This window comes from Macaca nemestrina, chromosome 13 (genome assembly GCF_043159975.1).
Source record: "Macaca nemestrina isolate mMacNem1 chromosome 13, mMacNem.hap1, whole genome shotgun sequence".
In the NCBI taxonomy this organism is placed as follows: domain Eukaryota; kingdom Metazoa; phylum Chordata; class Mammalia; order Primates; family Cercopithecidae; genus Macaca; species Macaca nemestrina.
In genome coordinates this window covers 48,915,629-48,934,074 of record NC_092137.1, presented here as the reverse complement: position 1 = coordinate 48,934,074, position 18,446 = coordinate 48,915,629, and the positions used below count along the sequence as shown (strand labels likewise).

Here is an 18,446-nt window from a genome sequence, read left to right as displayed (position 1 = left end):
CAATAATTTTTCTCACGGCAGTGGCCTGTAGGTTGCTATGGTGACAACTGCTTCTCCCTGGGAGCTGTATAAATTCTGAAACATCACAACACAAAGATAGAAATTAAAATTGACATTGTGAAGTCCTGCCAAGTAGCTCTTGCCTATGGAGGGTATGGAGTACTTGGGATAGTGGGAAAATGTGGAAAAGAGCTTAGAGATCATAAATTGGTTTTTGGCACATTCACTCATTCAGTAAATGTTTCTTGAATACCTACAGTGTAAAAGCTCTCTAATAGGCATGTGTGTGTTGAGTTTGTTGGGTTTTGTTGTTGTTATTGTGATGTTTTGGAATTAACTCTTAGAAACAGAACACTTGCCAAAGTATCATTTGCCTAAAATATCACAAAAAGGATGGGAAAAGGCTGGTTTAATTCAGTTTTCAAGTGATGAATCTGTGGCCTAAAGAGGTTAGCTTACTTGCCTGACATCACGCAGCAAGTTAGCGCCAGAGCTGGAATTAGAAATCAATTCATGTGACTTCTAAACCAGGCCCCCTACTGCTGCTTTGTGTGGTCCAAACCTGAGCTTCCAGAAGAGCACTCAAACTTCACCTACTTTGGAGTTTCAAAAGTAAGGGAAGGGGAAAAGTATTAGCATCAAACATTTTTTGAGCTCTTGTGCTTGGCATTTGTTCTATGTTGTGTCATTTAATCCTGACAGCTACCATGCAGAGTCGGGGTAATTATCCCTTTTGTCCAGTGGAAGGAATGGAGGCTTGGAAAGGCACAGAAACTTGACCAATGTGACACTTTAGACCAGGGGTATCTAATCTTTTGGCTTCCCTGGGCCACAGTGGAAGAATAATTGTTTTGGGCCACACATAAAATACACTTACACTAACAATAGCTGATGAGTTTTTTAAAAACTCATAATGTTTTAAGAAAGTTTACAAACTTCTGGGTCACATTCAAAGTCATCCTGGGCCACATGTGGTACGCAGGCTGTGAGTTCAACAAGCTTGCTTTAGACCATGGCAATACTGGGATTCAATCCCAGACTGTCTTTCTTCAAAGCTCCTGCATTTTCCATTATACCACAAGGTCCCCCTATAAATGATCCAATGAGTAATTACCTAAAGAGAATAATTAATAGGTAAGTACATGAGCAACTACCGTGTGTCCAATACAGGGCCAAATGCTATTGGAATACAGAGATAAAATATAAATGTCAACCACGAGATGACAGTGTAGCCAGGGAAGTAAGACTACTCACCAGTTACGGAGAAATCCAAAATAATGAGTAAGTGCAAAAGACATAGTCTGGACTTAGCTGAGAAGCAGAATCACATGTGGGGCTCATTACAATTGCAGAATGACAGTCCTATCTCAGACCTGGAAAGCTGCAGTTTTAACAGGCTTCCCAGGTAATGCTAAAACACAGCTTATATTGAGAACCACCAGGGCAGCTAATGATAAATAAAGCTTCCCATGATGCAAAGCCGCATTCATCAACAGAAAGAAATATAAAGCACTCTCAGGGAAAGTTTATGGATTCCCAAAGAAGGCCCTAAAACTAGCATGCTAGCTCCATGAAGGCTCTTTTTGCTTCATTCACAGCTGTATTCCTAGCATGTAGAACAATGCTTGCCACATGTAAGTGCCCAATAAATGTTTGTTGAATGAATGACTGGGCTAAGGTCAGGCCCCAAAATTCTTTTATTAAATTTATTTTATTTATTTATTTATTTATTTATTTTAGTTACAGGGGTCTCACTCTGTTGCCCAGATTGGCCTCAAATTCCTGGGCTCAAGTGATCCTCCCACCTCCTTCCCAAGTAGCAGGGACTACAGATGCATGCCACCACACCCAGCCCAAAAGATCTTAGAGATAAAAGTCCCTTCCATCCCACCCACATAAGGCCGTATATGGCCTATGATTGCTTGACTCAGTTGTTACAGAAATAAATACAACAAAATATCACTCACATCTGGAGAATCAAAAGGGCTGAGAAGATGGAAATAGGCACAAGTGATGGGTAACTGTAGTGTGGTGGAACAAACACTAAACTGACAGTCAGAAAAATTGGGTCACATCCAAGTTCTGCTAATTCTCAGCTGTGTGACTAAAGACAAATCATTCAACTTCCTAATTTCAGCAACTATTATAACTATCGTTAACACTGGTTGAGGCCTTTCTGTGAACCAGACACATATATTTATTCCTCAAAAACAACACTATGAGGAAACCAAGGCACAGAGAACTTTAAGTGATATATCTAAGGTCATATGATCAGTAAAATCAGAATGAAAAACCAAGTTGACTCCAGACCCCATGCTCCTAATCAGTACACTACATTTTCTCTATAGAACAAGGTAATTATTATTCCCTCAGGTGGCTGTCACCTGCATTAAGGAAGCCAAAGGCATTTACTGGCCTTTTATTGAATACAAAGTAGACAGGACTTAGCAATGGTGACTACTTTTTATAGGGTAACAGTAATTAGGGGAATGGGGGAGTTGGGCGGGGAGGGCAATAACACCACAGTGGTGTATGGCTGTACCTTTATACTTTGCAAAGCCCTGCCTCTTGTTACCTCTACCTATTCTATTACTTAAAACCTACTAACCTGTGAGGCAGGAAGACTATATAATACTATTACACCAATTTTAAAGAAGAGACACTAGCTCAGGGAAGTTAGGAGGCTGGGCATCAACACACAGCAAATTATCTTCAGGATGAATATAAAATCCCCCAAATTCAAGCCTCTGGCCTTTGCCCTGTGCCATTCCACAGACTGGTGCCCCTCAGTATAACTGCTCATGTGATTGCCAGCCAATATGAAGAGGACCAGTTTGCTTACAAGGGAGAGTAGGTAATTTGCTCATCTCTCCTGAGAGAGGAATCTCTCATCACCCTCAGTGTGCGGGGTCCACAGTGGGGCAGAATCTACTTGGCCAGGAGCCCTGGGTGTCGGTGCTGTCTGTGGTGGGGGAGCGGGGGAGGGTGCAGAGACAGACTCCCTGCTCTGATCCTCATACCGGCCTCTTTAGAAGCTTGAGAGCAGTGCTTCCTGGAAATAGTGACTGGCTCTCACCAAGCCATTTCCATCCCTAGAGTCGCTAGGGGTCCTCCCAAGCATATGAAGGTCACCGGCTTTTGCTGATGCCATTTTCAGCCAGCAACTTCTGGTGACCACAATCTCACCCATTCCAAACAATACATATCTATTAAACAGCTGCTTTTTTTCCCCTCTCTCTTTACAGACTGATCCAGAACACCAAAAATCTGAGATACATTGAGCCCGGAGCATTTATAAATCTTCCCCGATTACAATACTTGTGAGAAATTTTCCTTTTTAAGCAACTGGGGAGGGGAAGATGGGCATCTGATGAAAATCAAAACGAGGAAAAGGTTGGAAAGATTTTGTTTAACCATATACATGGCACTATTTGCATGTTCCTCTTCAGCCTTCTGATTTAAATTTAATTGGCATTTCTTGTCAGCCACCGTGCTGGGTGCTTTTGTATACATATAAGTGGTTCCCAATATTTTATCTGTCCTAAACACCTGGGAAGAACATCACCCCTTTGCAGTGATTTTCAAGGTTGACAGTGGGTATGGGAGATGGAGGTCATAACACTTTAAAGAGAGTAAATCAGAATCTCTGAGGTGAATAGAGAATAGGTGAAAGTGAGAGTGGCAATTCTGATTTGACTCTCATCACTGTTTGAGAATTACTGATCTCCTGCATCTCATGTTTTTTCATTTGTTCATTAAATGAAAACTTTTTAAGTATTGCCTTAAAGTAGACACTATGCCATACAAAGTAAATCATTATTTTCCACTTCCCATTAACTCTGTCAGTTAGCATTAGAAATTGAGTACCACTGTAGCCTTCCACAATCATTGCCTTGCCAGCAATACCAAAATTTCTGAAATCTATGAATTTATCACTATGGATTTTCTCACATATCAAGTCATCCCTATACATAAAGAAAAATGTAAGCCTCCCTAAAACAGACATCCTCTCTTTCTTCTTTAAATTTCATAAACTCCTCAGAGAATGTAAAGTCCACCTCCCATCACTGCCCAAAAAAAGGAAAACCGAGAGAAGGGACATCTCTCTGGTATTTCATGTCATCAGTCTTGCTCTGGGGCCTTCTACAAGAGCTGCTACTGGAACTGGCATAGCTCCTTTGTTAACTCTAACGTTGAACAATTCCAAACTCAGGCGTTCTGCTTTTCCAAACCTACAGGGTGTCTATAGGGCATGTAAGCATACAGTAGCATCAACTACTTTGAAAGAACATAAGGAAATCCCAGAACCAAATTTGACCACTGCGGCCCTTATTATTTAAGAATAATTGTATTTATTAAATAGTATTTTCACCCAAAACTGTGATATTCACCCAACTCAAGTACACATTGTAGTCTAATCCCACACTGCTATCCCCAGCTATAGACACAGCAGAGATCCAGTGTGACCTGGGCTTTTGGATAAGGAGGACAACCAGAGAGAGACAGAAGAGAAACCTGGCTTTGTTTCATTGTCACCAGGGTGACAAGCAGTTCACATTAGTTGTCCAGAGTCCAAGACCGGTGAATCTACAACTCGGTGGAAATCCAGATGCCCAGACTCTGAAGGAGCCCCATTCTCGTAATAAAATATTCTTCAATTTTACCTATCACTTAAGCCTCTCTCCTCTTTGGAGGTTAAATAAAAGGTGGGAGGAAAAGAAGAGTCTTGAATAGCTCCAAACACCAAAATAAATTTTACTGATTTCAATGAGATGCAAAGAAGAACTTCCTGAATTGCAAGGTAGCTAAATAAGGGAAGATTTTTAATAATGAGCAATATGGATTTATCATAAAAGATTAATCTTCTTGAAGTATTTGAATTAAAATCTGCTCCAAAATTTAAGGATGCTTTCTAGAACTATCAAGAGCATGTAATAAACTAATTACTAAAAGAAAATGGAACACAATACAGTAGGAGAATGTGATTGATTTAATAAGAAAAGACAGGCTAGAAATAGAAATGAAAAAGACCTTTAAATTTGGCCCCAGTCCCCAAATCTCTAAATAGGAGTCATTAGAGCATCTTCTCCTGTAGCATCAGGGACTTCTGAATTCCAACAATCCTTCTCAGCTAAAAGTAGTCCTGATAACACCAAACTCAGTATTTTTAAATTTAATGTGAAAGTCGTATTTGCAAAATGCTTTTGTACTCCCTCTTTATCTTTATGTCTTACTAACAATCACTTTTACCCACTCTCTGCCCACACCACTACCCTGTCCCTAATCACAGGAGCATCTGTAACACGGGCATCAGAAAGTTTCCAGATGTTACGAAGATCTTGTCCTCTGAATTAAATTTCATTCTGTAAGTACCAGGCTGATTGCTATGCATAACAGTTTCCTATTTGCTGCTAAAATTTGGAAAGTAAATATTTCTTATTTCTTTTCTCAAGGGAAATTTGTGATAACTTACACATAACCACCATACCAGGAAATGCTTTTCAAGGGATGAATAATGAATCTGTAACACTGTGAGTAAACTCCCAGATTCATGTTCTGCCGTACAGCCTCCTGCTATTCTCACTACTAGGTTGGGGTGAGCTTTTTCTCATGTTTTACCACATTCCTCACTCACTGGTGACATTCTTCTTGACCTAAAATGCTAAGGGTGAAGGGAGTTGTGTAAGATCACAGCTGGGTCATATGTTCACATGACAAGCAACCAACCAATTCAGTTTAAAGTTAACCTAGGCCCCAAGGATTTTTAGTGACTGAGTCTCAAACTTATGAAATTGTTCACTGCATTAATGAAGAATGCTCTAAGGCTGGGAAGACACAGTCTAGAGAGGTGTGGCTTTCCTGGCTAAAAAATAGCACAGAAATTTCAAGATTTCAACAGGGAAGAGTTTGGAAGGATATTCTCCAAGTAGGAAAAGTCGTTTATCAATGGACCTTGCTCTGTCTCTCATTTTCGCCTTCCTCTTGGGTCCCTCCCACTTTGCTTCTGAAGCAACACTATCTACACCCATTCTCTCTATCCCTTAATACTTAAAAATAATGTGTTTTTATTTGACAGTTACTCTTCAGGTTACCAGGCTATCCTTTCATGGTGTTTCCTAAGGCCTCACTATTCAAAGTATGAACCATCATCTTCAGCATCTTCTGAGAACTGGTATATTAGTCCGTTCTCACATTGCTATAAAGAACTACCTGAGACTGGACAATTTATAAAGAAAAGAGCTTTTAATTGGCTCACAATTCTGCAGACTTTGCAGGAAGCATGATTCTGGCATCTGCTCAGCTTCTGGGGAGGTCTCAGGAAACTTACAATCCTGATGGAAGGTGACGGGTGAGCCAGCACCTCACATGGCCAGGAGCAGTAGGAAGAGAGAGAGCAGGGAGGTGTCACACACTTTTAAACAACCAGATCTCATGAGCACTCTATCACAAGAACAGCACTAGGGGGATGGTGCTAAACCATTCATGAGAAACCACCCCCATGATCCAGTCACCTCCCACCAGGCCCCACCTCCAACATTGGGGATTATAATTTGCAATAAGATTTTGTGGAAACATAGATCTAAACTGTATCCTCTAGTTAGAAATGGCTCACCACAGACCTACTAACTCAGAATATGCTTTTTACAAGATCCCAAGTGATTCACATGTACATTAAAGTTTGAGGAGCACTACACTAAGGTAACTCAACCCATGTTCTTCACAGGACACTTGCCAGACTTCCTTCCCTCTGGAATCCCTGCCATACATCTTCACATGGGAGCTTTCCACTGCCCTACCATTCAGAAGCAGCATCCTGGGCACCATATTTTATTTTATTTTATTTTATTTTATTTTACTTTATTTTATTTTATTTTTGAGACTGAATCTCATTCTGTCACCGGGCTGGAGTGCAGTGGTGCAATCTCAGCTCACTGCAACCTCCACCTCCTGGGTTCAAGTGATCCTCCTGCCTCAGCTTCCTGAGTAGCTGGGACTACAGGCATATGCCGCCACACCTGGCTAATTTTTGTGTTTTCAGTAGAGATAGAGTTTCACCATGTTGGTCAGGATGGTCTCGATCTCTTAACCTCATGATCTGCCCACCTTGGCATCCCAAGGTGCTGGGAATACAGGCGTGAGCCACCACACCTGGCCTCATTTCTTTATACCTAAAGCCCAACGACCCTTATTTAATTCTGCTCCTAAAATCCATATCCCTCTCACTCTTTCTGCTTTGGTTACAGCCCATGGCAAAATTGTGATGAGGCAATAAAGGAGCTCACCCTTAAAGAAAAAAGAGAGAACATGGATTGGAATGACTCTGAAATGAAGAGATAGATGTGAAGCAAAAGAAGAGACCATCTCAGAGGACTCTCTTTTATATCACTGGATTCTAAAAATTGGTATCCTTGGTACACTGCCTTTGTATAGTACTTTTACTTTGTGTAGGTGTAATTTTACATGTATAGTTGTCATGTTACAAAGCTGTGACTATGTAGCTTCATCTCAGATTACTGCAATCAAAAGAATACAGAGCAGCAACCACAAATAATTTCAAAAATAACCCATACTCTTTATTTGCAACTCTTGAACACTGGGAAGGAGACTCTATTGAGCCTAGAAATATTTCTCAACAGTCTCTCCACTCCTGCCACTTCCCTCATACACCACAGCTCTGCCTGCTGCTTATAAAGTGTTTTCAACTCACCACTGGATCTGGAACTACTCATTCATCATGTCCCCCACCAAAAACAAGGTATTCACCAAATAAACTCCAAATGAGGTGATATCACATGCCTTAGGATTTGGGGTCTCCCCATGTCTATATCAAGAATACAAAATACATAGGATTAGATTTATGTCCTCAAGAAGTTCATAATCTCAATGAGGGGAAAGACATAAAATAATAAAAGGATAATACAAGATAGTAGATATTCACTATCAGAGTGTGTGGTACCTAGCAATAAGATCTTAGAGAAGTCCTCTTGGGCTGGGGAAGTCAGAAGAGACTTTATAGTGGAGCTATTAGACTTGAATCAGACCTATGGAATCAGTAACATTTATATGGGTAAGTGTGATAATAGCATCTAATATTTATGTAGCCCTTATTAAATACCTGTACTGTTTTTAAGTACTTTTTAAGTCTCATAGCAACCTTATGAGGTAGGAACTATCAACCCTACTTTTAGATGAGGAGACCAAGGCACCAAGAGGTTAAGTATCTCTATCTCAGGCCAAGATGTGGTCCCAGGCAGTCTGGCTCCAGAATCATGTTCTTAACATTTATGTGGTACCACATACAGAGAAAGGCAGAGTAAGGAATCCAAGTGAAGAGATAGTAGGAGTAAAAGCATGGCAGGAGGAGAACAGGGTGAAGCTACTACTTGGGAGTAAACATGCTATTTAAGGAACGGAAAGTGAGTTTAGATAACTGGCTGAGATGGAGAGGACATTGAATTGCAGAGACCCTTAAGTGCCAGAACAAGGAGGCAGGCTTGGAGGTAACTCTGGAAAAAGTAACAAAATAATCTACTCAATAGAGTAGACTTTATTCAAAGATCACAAATATCCACAACTCCCTTCTATTTTGATCTAAATCTAAAAATAATCAGAGACCAACAGGTACTCCTCCCAGGTAAATGTACAATGATGGGAGTGGAGTGAAGTAGGAATGAAAGGGCAGAAGACATGGAGGAGGGTGAAGAAGAAAATCAATGTTGGAATAACCCATAGGTAACTATGAGCTCACAAGACTGGGACACCCCACCAGACTCAAGGAGTAACCAAATATTCCTTCTCACACATCATACTTCAGTATGTGCACAGAGACAGAGAGCTTCATGGTTTTCTTTATGACAGGGACATTAACTTATGTTGCTCATGATTTTAAGAAAAAGAGTTCATGCCAGTAGGGTGTAATTTCCCCCACTCTGAAGGTAATAAAGATTAAGGCTCTGTCTCTCCCAGAGAGCCTGTGGAACATTGTGGTTCCATCCCCCTTCTCATTCTTCGCCCTTCATCTGGAAGGGGAGTGATGAGTCTTCTGCCTGGCACTTGTTCTCGCTGAATGGGCCCCTCTGTAAGCAAAGGATCATGTGGAGCACCCTGCTGCTGGAAAAAGGGTATTGCACTTAAAGGGGAAAGCCTTATTTTCTCAGTTATAAAGTTCAACTCTCTAATTAGAAAATAATGAAAGCAAGCCTTCTTTTTTCATTACTAGTGGTATTTGAGATTTTGCCTTTTGTAGAACCTGTCTTGCCCTCCCCCGACCCAAATCTTTACCAACTGTGAGCTCATTTAATGAAAACAAAACACTTCACTTGATGCTGGAGAAACTCAGTGGGGCTAATGCTAAAACTATGCATTATGCTCTTATGTCCCTTTATAGCCACTTTGGTTGTTTATTAAATCTCCTCCAGAGGCCACCTTGAAATGTCCCTCCTTCCCAAATAAGCAGAATTTAGCTGCACTACCTTTAAAATATTCTAGGTGATTGGTCATACCAGTCTCAAAAAAAAGAGACAATCTTGATTCACATCTCAACTCCACAAAGAAATGGAAAGGTCACGGCAATTAATTTTCTAAGACCCTACAGAGAAGTGATGTCTGGAAAGGCATGACAATTCCAGGCTGTACCCATGACAAGCCACAGTAGAGAGATTGCCGGGTCTCTCTACTGTGTTGAAACAGGGAGGTTGGGCTTCAGTCCTGGCTCTGTGTCTAACCACCCAAGCAGCCTTAGTCAGGTCATCCCACTTTGACATACCTCTGTCTCTGTCTATTCAAAGGGATTACTGCCTCCCGTGAATCAAATCACTTTGCGTCAACTACACAATCATCACAATTACAATTAATCACAGTTAAAAGCTCATACTTAGCAACCTGGAGCAGGCCAGTTGTTTTAGACCATCTTAAAAACATCACATCTCATCATCTCCTTTTAAATGTTTTTTTTTTTTTTTGAAATTTTTAACTGACAAATTGAGGCACTTTCCATTTGTCTTTTCATTGACAGATGGAAAGAACAGTATGATGAACACCCCATACACCTTATGTAGATTCATCAACTGTTAGCAGCTTGCCGCACCCACTCCATCTCTGTGTATGTGAGTATATACCACACACCGCCCTTTTGCCAAGCCATCCAAAAGAAGTTTATACACATCATGGCATTGCATCCCTAAATACTTGAGCATGTATCTCTCTAAAACATGGACATTCTACCTAACTACAATGCCATCACACCTAAGAAAATAAACATGAATAATATTATCTAACCTACAGTCCATATTCAAATGAAAATGTCTTTTATAGATTTTCTTAGAACTAAGAATCCAATCAAAGTTTATGCATTGCATTTTTGCTGTTACTTCCCTTTGTACGCCCAACCTCACCTCCCACATCTTCCCCCATATCTCAAACTGTCCAGCTTCCTTCCTCTGTTCTGTATGACATAGGATACTTTGAGGAGCCCAAGACAGTTGTCTGGATTCAGCTGACTATATTGCCATGACTAGATTCAGGTCAAATATTTCTACAGGAACACTGCAAAGGGGGTGCTGTGCCTCTCGCGCTACATCAAACCAGGATGTCACACTGTCACACTACTTGGCTGCTCGCTTAAGGCAGCGACTGCCAGATCTCTATTGTAAGAGCACATTTTCCTCTGTCATTAACAAGTAAACTATGGTGGTACACTGTGAGTTTGTGTGACTATTCAGTTGGCCAACAACTTTTCATCCAATGGTTTCAGCCTCCATTGATTACACGGTTGTTACAAGGGGAGTTAAACAAAATGGTAGTTTTTTACATGCTATCATTCTTCTACATGTATTAGCCAACACCTTTCTGTAAAGAAGATGCTTACTTTTTTCCCCCTTTTCCCTGTTCTCTCTTAGTCTGTCTCTTGTTGAGTATCACTATAGAATGTGAATTTTTCAAAAAATTTATTCAACATATTGGAATCCTTTATTGCTATCATTCTTTCTGATGCCTGTCACCCTTTTTATTATTACATATAGTAAAGACATATAAGTTGACATGAACATGGCTGAGATAGAAGGAAACATGAAAACTCAGTGCTGCTGAGAGGCAGGAGGCACAGCAATCCAGGGACAGGGATCCCTTGCTATAGAGACTGTGAGGCCCCAGAAGTGGGGGGACCCTGATGCATAGCTAGGGTTACAGCAGCACATAGTAACCAGGTCACAGGTACCCATCTAACCACTGCCAGCACATCCACTAGAGAAGTGTCTTCATACATGAGGAATTATTCAGCTATAAAAGGACTTCAGCAAAGTTCCACACAGGGAAGAAAGTGGTGAATTTAGGATTTCCTTTCTTTAGAATGCTGTTTGTATAGTCATTTGAAAAAAAATGTACTTACAAATATACCACCATATTTTCTAAAAGATATCTTCTAAAACAGCATGCTTTGCCTTTTAGCAATGGGGCCACTTTTTTGAGACCCTGAGTATCTGTAAACATAAATTAAGTTTTCTTCTTCAAAATCATCCAGAAACCAGGTGATCCAAAACGAAACTATAGAATAATTTCTAATACTGTTAATATTAGAACCCCAGAAATGCTTTTAGAGTCCCAGGAATACTTGGGGTTCATCATAAAGCAGCATTCAGAATTAGAGTATCATCTGTGATTAATATCTAAAGCCCAAATCTTATTTTGAACAAAAAGGTGCCATTCTGTCTGATTCACAATTACTGACATTTGAGTAGAGAACCTAGACAATGCTTTAAAGTTAGGTACAGCTATTGTAATAGAGGAGAAGTTGGGGGAGGTGAAAATCTTCATTTTTGTGCCTGTAACAAAATCGTCAAAGTAAAGCAAAGGAAGCCTTCCTCATTTAATTCTGACACCATGATGTTTTATAAAAAAGTTATCTGAAGTGACTCTCCAGATGTTTTTTTAAGGGCATTAAAAGCATTGTGCAAGCCTGACAGCATGAGGTCTCCCACTCACATTTGTAATTTCTCCAGAGTAAGGAAGCTTCTCTTTTAATCAAAACAAGGCAGCACATTCTATTGTGTGTGACTGGTAAGAAAAGAGACAAGAGCAACTGGAACAGTGGGCCACATTGTTCAGAAAGTTGAGACAAGCAGGACTGAGGCTATTCAGAAAAAAAAAAAAAAAAAAAGACATGGAAAATGTCTAAAGCCAAAAAAGTCCATGATGCTAGTAGAGACCAAAGGTATCTGAGAGCCTTCAGCATGTGAGTACATTTGGGGAAGTCCAGGCCACTGACCTGACTTGCTCTGCCCAGGAAGAGAAAGACCCCCTACCTCAGTGGAGAAGGATGATAGTTCAATTAAACAAGATGCCTGTATTTGACAGAAATCCTGTCCAGAGCATGGAAAGGGAGATCCTTTCCCTCTGTTCTGGTCAGAAGACTGGAGGCTACTGCAAAATATAATAATAATAATAGGACCAACACATTAAGCATTTATTGTATTCCAGAACCTACTTAGAAATGTTAAACACATATTTACATTTTTAGTCCTTACAATAGCTTTATGAGGTTGATACTATTATTATATTTTCAGATTAGGAAATCAAGGTACAGAGACGGTAAGTAACTTGCCCAAAGTAATTCAGATTGTAAGCAGCAGAGCTGGGATTCAAGCAGTTGGGTTCAGTGCCTGCAGACTTAACCACAAGGGTACACTTACAGCAATGACATTGTGAGTCTAACAGAAAAGCATAAAATCCTAACATGTATCAAAACAAGGATCAGGGCAGCATGCAGCTGTGACGAATAATGGGCTCATGGGCATCTAGACAACTATTAGCAGCTTTGGTGAAAACAAAGCAAGGGCTATTTTTTCTTCATCTACTACACATGTAGTGCCACCACTTAGAAGGTAGAGAAAGCAATTCAGGAACTAGACTCCGGATACAATTCTAAGCCAACGACCATCTGATTTGCCCCATGGAAGTGATAAGAACAGTATCATCCTATGATATACCCTAGGGCAAGGGTTCTCAAACTAGCATATGATGGCTCACTGGGAGGGCTTGTTATAAAAGTGCATATTTTTTGGATGCCACTATTAGTTTCTGATTTAGTAGGTCTGAGTCTGCATTTTTGACAAGCAACTCCCGGTGATTCTAATTCAGTGGATGGAGGAGAAAGTTTTGACAAATACTGGGCAAGCGTCTAAGACATCAAACTTAAGGAAGTTCAGAAAAAAGGGTGTGATTCCTTTATCTAAAAGAGACTGCTATAAAGGAATGCAGCCCCTAAAATGGCAGGAGACTGCCAAAGAATAATATCCTAAGTGTAAAATAAAAAAGAATTCCGGTGAAACTGAGCTTCTAAGGAGGCAACAAGGTTGTGTATAATTATGCAAGACAACAAGCATCAACCCTGTCCCTATGTTCTCAGATTCCACAATATAGAAGGGGAAGAAAGCTACTGAAAGTGGCATCCAGTAATCCAATATGGGAGAGCTAAAATGTGAAGCTGATTGGCTCTGCCTCCATTGCTTTATCATCATCTGACCCATGATTATATTTTACGTTTTCTTGTTTACCTCCTCCAGAGAAACATATCCTCCTGTATCTAGAACAGTGCCTGGCACCTGAGAGTATTACAGTAAATATGCATTAAATGAATGGGATGACCAAATGGGAGTATGTAAGATGAATTTCTTACCATAAATCATAACCAAACAAGTTTGAAGGCTACTGACTTAGATGGAAATATAAGTTCTTTGAGAAAGGCCTGTGGTGTGATGTAAAGTTAAGCTGCTTGAATCTGCCAAGACCCTAGCTTCTCTTTGCAGGGTTGCTGGAAGCTGGCCAGGGACAGGCTGTGGGGTGTGACTTGAGAAATGGTTCAGAAACGTGCCTCAGATTCTACAATATAGAAGGGAATGAAAACTATTGAAAGTGGCATCCAGTAATCCAATATGGGAGAGCTAGTATGTGTAGCCGTAAACTCTGAAGAAGCTCAGAAGAAAGCATATGAGGGCCTGGGAAGCCATGGAAGCCTCCCCCTCCCAGGGAAGGGCAAAGCCGCTGCTTTACCCAGGCTATTGACTGAGCTAGGTACCAGGCATTCTGTGAGGCCCCAGGGCTTTAAGAAATGAATTAAATATGCTCCCCTGCCCTCTTTGAACTGAATCTAATGAGGAGACTTAAGAACTATTTTGTAACCTCTAGTTATATTTTCTGAATTTCAGAGTTTACATATTATACTTCAAAATGAGTCACACCTTTATTTATATGTTGGTTTGTCTCAGCTGTGTTGTGGGTTGATGGGAGGAGACCATACATACATACACACAGAGTACATACATGCTATTGATGTTACACACACACTCACACCCCCCATAAAGTGAAGTTCCATGTTCATTTTATTTAACGAAGACTAGAGAGGCCTTGAAGACAACAGCTACCTGGAGCAGGAATAAGTGAAGCACATTTCTGAACCATTTCTCAAGTCACACCCCACAGCCTGTCCCTGGCCAGCTCCCAGCAACCCTGCAAAGGGAAGTTAGGGTCTTGGCAGATAAAAGGAGCTTAACAGTACGTCACACCACAGCCCTTTCTCATGGGGGTTTTACATCATCATTCACAAAGAACTTATACAAATATTTCCATCTAAGTCAGTAGCTTTCAAACTTGTTAGACAAGTTACTTTCCCTCACTGAGTCTATTTCCTTCTTTGCAAAATGACGATGTGCTGCTTGATTCCCTCTAGACTCCTTTTTGGCTCAAACATTTCCCTGTATCTGTGTTCTAAGGATCCTCTTATGTCTTATTCCGGGTAGAAGTATATATGTATGTATGTATGTATGTGTATTTATAGATATATACTATAAAAAATGGTGGCATAAAATTTCATAAAAATTAATACCCTAATTACTTGCAAAATGCTCTAGTACTTTTTATTTTTTCTATGTAGTTTTTTAAACGCTGGTTATGCCCAAGTCAATTGATTCACTACCCACTAATGGTCTTAAAGAACTGTTTACAGACAGTGAAATCTTCTTGGTTGTGAAGCCAAATTTGACATCAGCAAAACCACACACTCACCCAAGAAAAAAAAAGCTGGCTCAGTGCTGGAGGCTTCCTCTGCCCTCAGCTTTCAACACCCAGAAAACCCATATGCCCACACAGGCCTGCAAAACCAGAGGAAAGGCTTAAGTGTTAAACAGCTCTGGCCTCGGATCCCAGCTATGCCACTGTTTTCCTTTTGACATTAAGCAAGCTACATAACCACACTGAGGCTTAGGTTTCTTGTCAGTATAATGGAAATGATGATGAGGATTAAATCATAAAATATACATAGAGTGGCTGATGAAGTATCTAGCACTTAATAGCCACTTAATAAATTGATGGTGGTGGTGACGATAGAGAACTAGATATTATGAATGCCTGTAATAATCTTAGTAATATATGTTACAGGAGGAAAAATGTGTTTCCAAACTGTTTCTTTCAGTTTCTTCCCATTCCTAAACCCTCTCCTCCCTCCTTCAGCAAACTATATGGAAATGGATTTGAAGAAGTACAAAGTCATGCGTTCAATGGGACGACACTGATTTCACTGTAAGTATTTGCTCATTTCCCCAGCTCACGAATAAAAATGAAATATTACTCTGGCTACAAGATCACATTCAATCTTCAGCAACTAACTCAGGGCAAAAATAAACTTTCAAGTGGCTAGCCCTCAGTGTTTCATGCATGTTACTAGGCAACTGGCTGGCTAGAAACCCCACAGCACCCTGATTTCAAAGGCAGATGCAGCCTGGATACATTGAAGTTGACAGTTTACTGAAATATTCAACACCCTACTTTATGCCTCCTCCACCTCAGTGCCTCCCTCTCTAGCCCCCTCACTCAGGTTGATGGTGTGTTAGAGCAAGCAGAATTTCAGAAAGAAATTCTTCCCTTGGCCCCACTGCAGAGAAATCAGATAATACTACCATTTACCAGTCTAATCAGCCACAACAGACCCACTCAGGGAGTCCCATCTCTGTACTGCTAGTGCGGGAGGAAGCTCATTTTCCACAAGGTAGGGAGCCTTGTGTTTTCACCACACCCTACCCAGTTCTTCATGTTAACAGCCTTTAACTCAAGAAGAGCATCGCTACTGTTTCCCTCATTGTTCTTGACCTCTCTTTCCTTCTATGGATCCTCTTCTAAAAGAGTGGCATATTCACAAAGTTTGTGGGGCTGTGGACATTTGAACCACAGCAAGTACAGGGTGAGGTGACAGTCACCCTACAATTTGTTCATAATAAAAACTGAGAGCACATGAAAAGTTCAATTAAAGCCAAAATTAAGGAAAATAAACAAAAAGGCCTTTAAAATAAATAAGTTGTGTAAGCTGTAATCTAGACTAATGCTTCTCAAATTTTTACACACCTAAGAAGAACCTGCAGATGTTTAAAATACAGATTCCTGGGCCCTACCCCCAGAAACTTGGATTCAGTGGATCTAGGTAGAGCCTGAGAATTTGCAATTTTAACAAGCTTCAGGAGATGCTGATGCTGTCAGTCTGAAGTTGGGTAGCACAGTCTAAAGTTGGGAAGCAAAATTCTGTACAATACGCTATTTATTTTTAATGATAGGTATCTAACCAAAGCCTCTATTATACTGATACATGCTATATAGTTTGGTGGCTAACAGAATAGACTTAAGAGACAATGAGTAAGACTCAAACTCCAGTCCCACTATTTAACAGCTGGTATGACCTTGAGCAAGTTACTTAACCTATCTAAGCCACAGTATCCTCATTCATAAAGTAGATCCACTAATAGGCTTTTTTTGAAGATACCCCACCGAAATGAAAAGATCTGTTTCATATCCTCAATACTTAACACAGTGCCTGGCATATAGTAGGTGCTTATTTATTATGTACTATACAATATAATTAATTATAAGTAAACAATTAAACAAGATTATATTTTTGTGTGCTTAGCACAGCATAGTAGCACATACTAAGTGTTCAAGAAATGGTAGAATTTTTAAAGTTGTTCTCCTATCATGGGGTGAATTTGCCCTCATGTTCTTTTTGACTTGATGACTTAATGAAAGGTTCATCAACAAGCATCCTTAAGTTAATGAAGGGTTCACTCAGGCCAATTGAATCGATTTCTGCCAAACTTAAATCAGAGGCATTTATATCATCTCCTGGCACAGTTCTCTCAGATGCCTCATTCCATTATTCACTCAACAAATGTTTATGAAGCATCAGCTGTGTTTGAAGAAACATGTCATATTTTGAGGGGAAATGAAGATGATTAAGTCCTAGTGTCGCCCTACAGGAGCTTACAGCATAGGAAGAAGCATCTCCAAATGCTGTATAAACTACACATTAAGTACTAAAACAGAAGCAAAGCATGAAGCCTCCCCAGAGAGAGGTAAAGTTCTCTGGGACTTCAAGGCAGGAGGAAAGGAAAGTATAAAAAGTATCTGGGAAAGGTGGGCTTTGAGCTGGGCATAACTTAGGCAAAAATAGAGGAAAAACACCTTCCAAGCAGAGGACAGCAAGAAGAATGGTCCAGAAGAGGAAGTATAGCATGTATTCAGAGACCAGCAAATAGTGCTTTCTAGATACAAGTTAGGGACAAAACAGGAAGGGCCTCAGATGCCATAGTAAAGAGTTTAGACTCTCTTCTCCAGAAAACGAGAAGCCATTGAAAGTTCTGAGTTGGAAGTACGAGATGAGTGCTTAAAGAAGGCTCATCTGTGAGCAGGAAGGATGGAAGGCTGGAAGGGGTAGGGCAGGGCTAGAGACACAAGTGCCAGGGTCATCTGAATAGAGGGGATGGCTGAAATCCTGTGTGGCTGAGGTTACCTGAACAGGGGGAAAATCAAAAGAAGTGAATATTAAATTAAAGGGAAACAAGATGAGCATGAGAAGCAAGAGCAAAATAAAACAGATGGGAGGAAAACCAACACAGTATGTCTGTGTGAGGTCAGGAAAAATAGAAATTTAGGAGGGAAGATTTTAGGTGGTCAGCAGCATTTCAACTGTTACAGAGATACCAAAATGGGTATGAACTATGAAAAGTCCAATTAGTCAACATTCTGTATGCCCTGCATCTCACTGTTGTAAGAAAGAGGAAACCAAGGACATGAGTCAGTTTGCCAAGAACAAACTTAATTTCATTCAACAAACATTTATTAAGCACCACTGATATACTAAGCACTGTGTTAGGTACTGAGTCTGCAATGGTAGAGAGGACACAGTCCCTGCCCTTTTGAAGTTTCTCATCTATCAAAAGAGACAGACAAAAAAAGCAAATAATAGATAAAATTATTACAAGGGTAATATATAACTAAGAAGGACATAACCTGTTACTGAGATCTGAGAGAGTATGAGGGGTGACCAACTTAGGCAAGGTACCCAGGATGCCCTCACTGAGGACGTGATATTTAGGCTGAGCCTGAAGGATGACAAGGATTCCACTGTGGCA

The 18,446-nt window shown here is 40.3% G+C and overlaps 1 protein-coding gene across 2 annotated transcripts in view; it reads left to right on the top strand.

Annotated features, from left to right (window-relative positions):
* The window catches only part of LOC105465004 (luteinizing hormone/choriogonadotropin receptor), a 63,142-nt gene that overhangs the window by 20,352 nt on the left and 24,344 nt on the right, over window positions 1-18,446 (top strand). Inside the window, exons 5-9 of one of the 2 annotated variants that reach the window (XM_011713181.2) lie at window positions 2,776-2,854; window positions 3,246-3,320; window positions 5,291-5,365; window positions 5,454-5,531; window positions 15,502-15,570. In XM_011713181.2, coding sequence (XP_011711483.2) covers window positions 2,820-2,854; window positions 3,246-3,320; window positions 5,291-5,365; window positions 5,454-5,531; window positions 15,502-15,570 — 332 coding nt within the window. In that variant the 5' untranslated portion in view covers window positions 2,776-2,819. The remainder of the gene's footprint in view (window positions 1-2,775; window positions 2,855-3,245; window positions 3,321-5,290; window positions 5,366-5,453; window positions 5,532-15,501; window positions 15,571-18,446) is intronic. The other variant, XM_011713180.3, reaches the window with a different exon arrangement.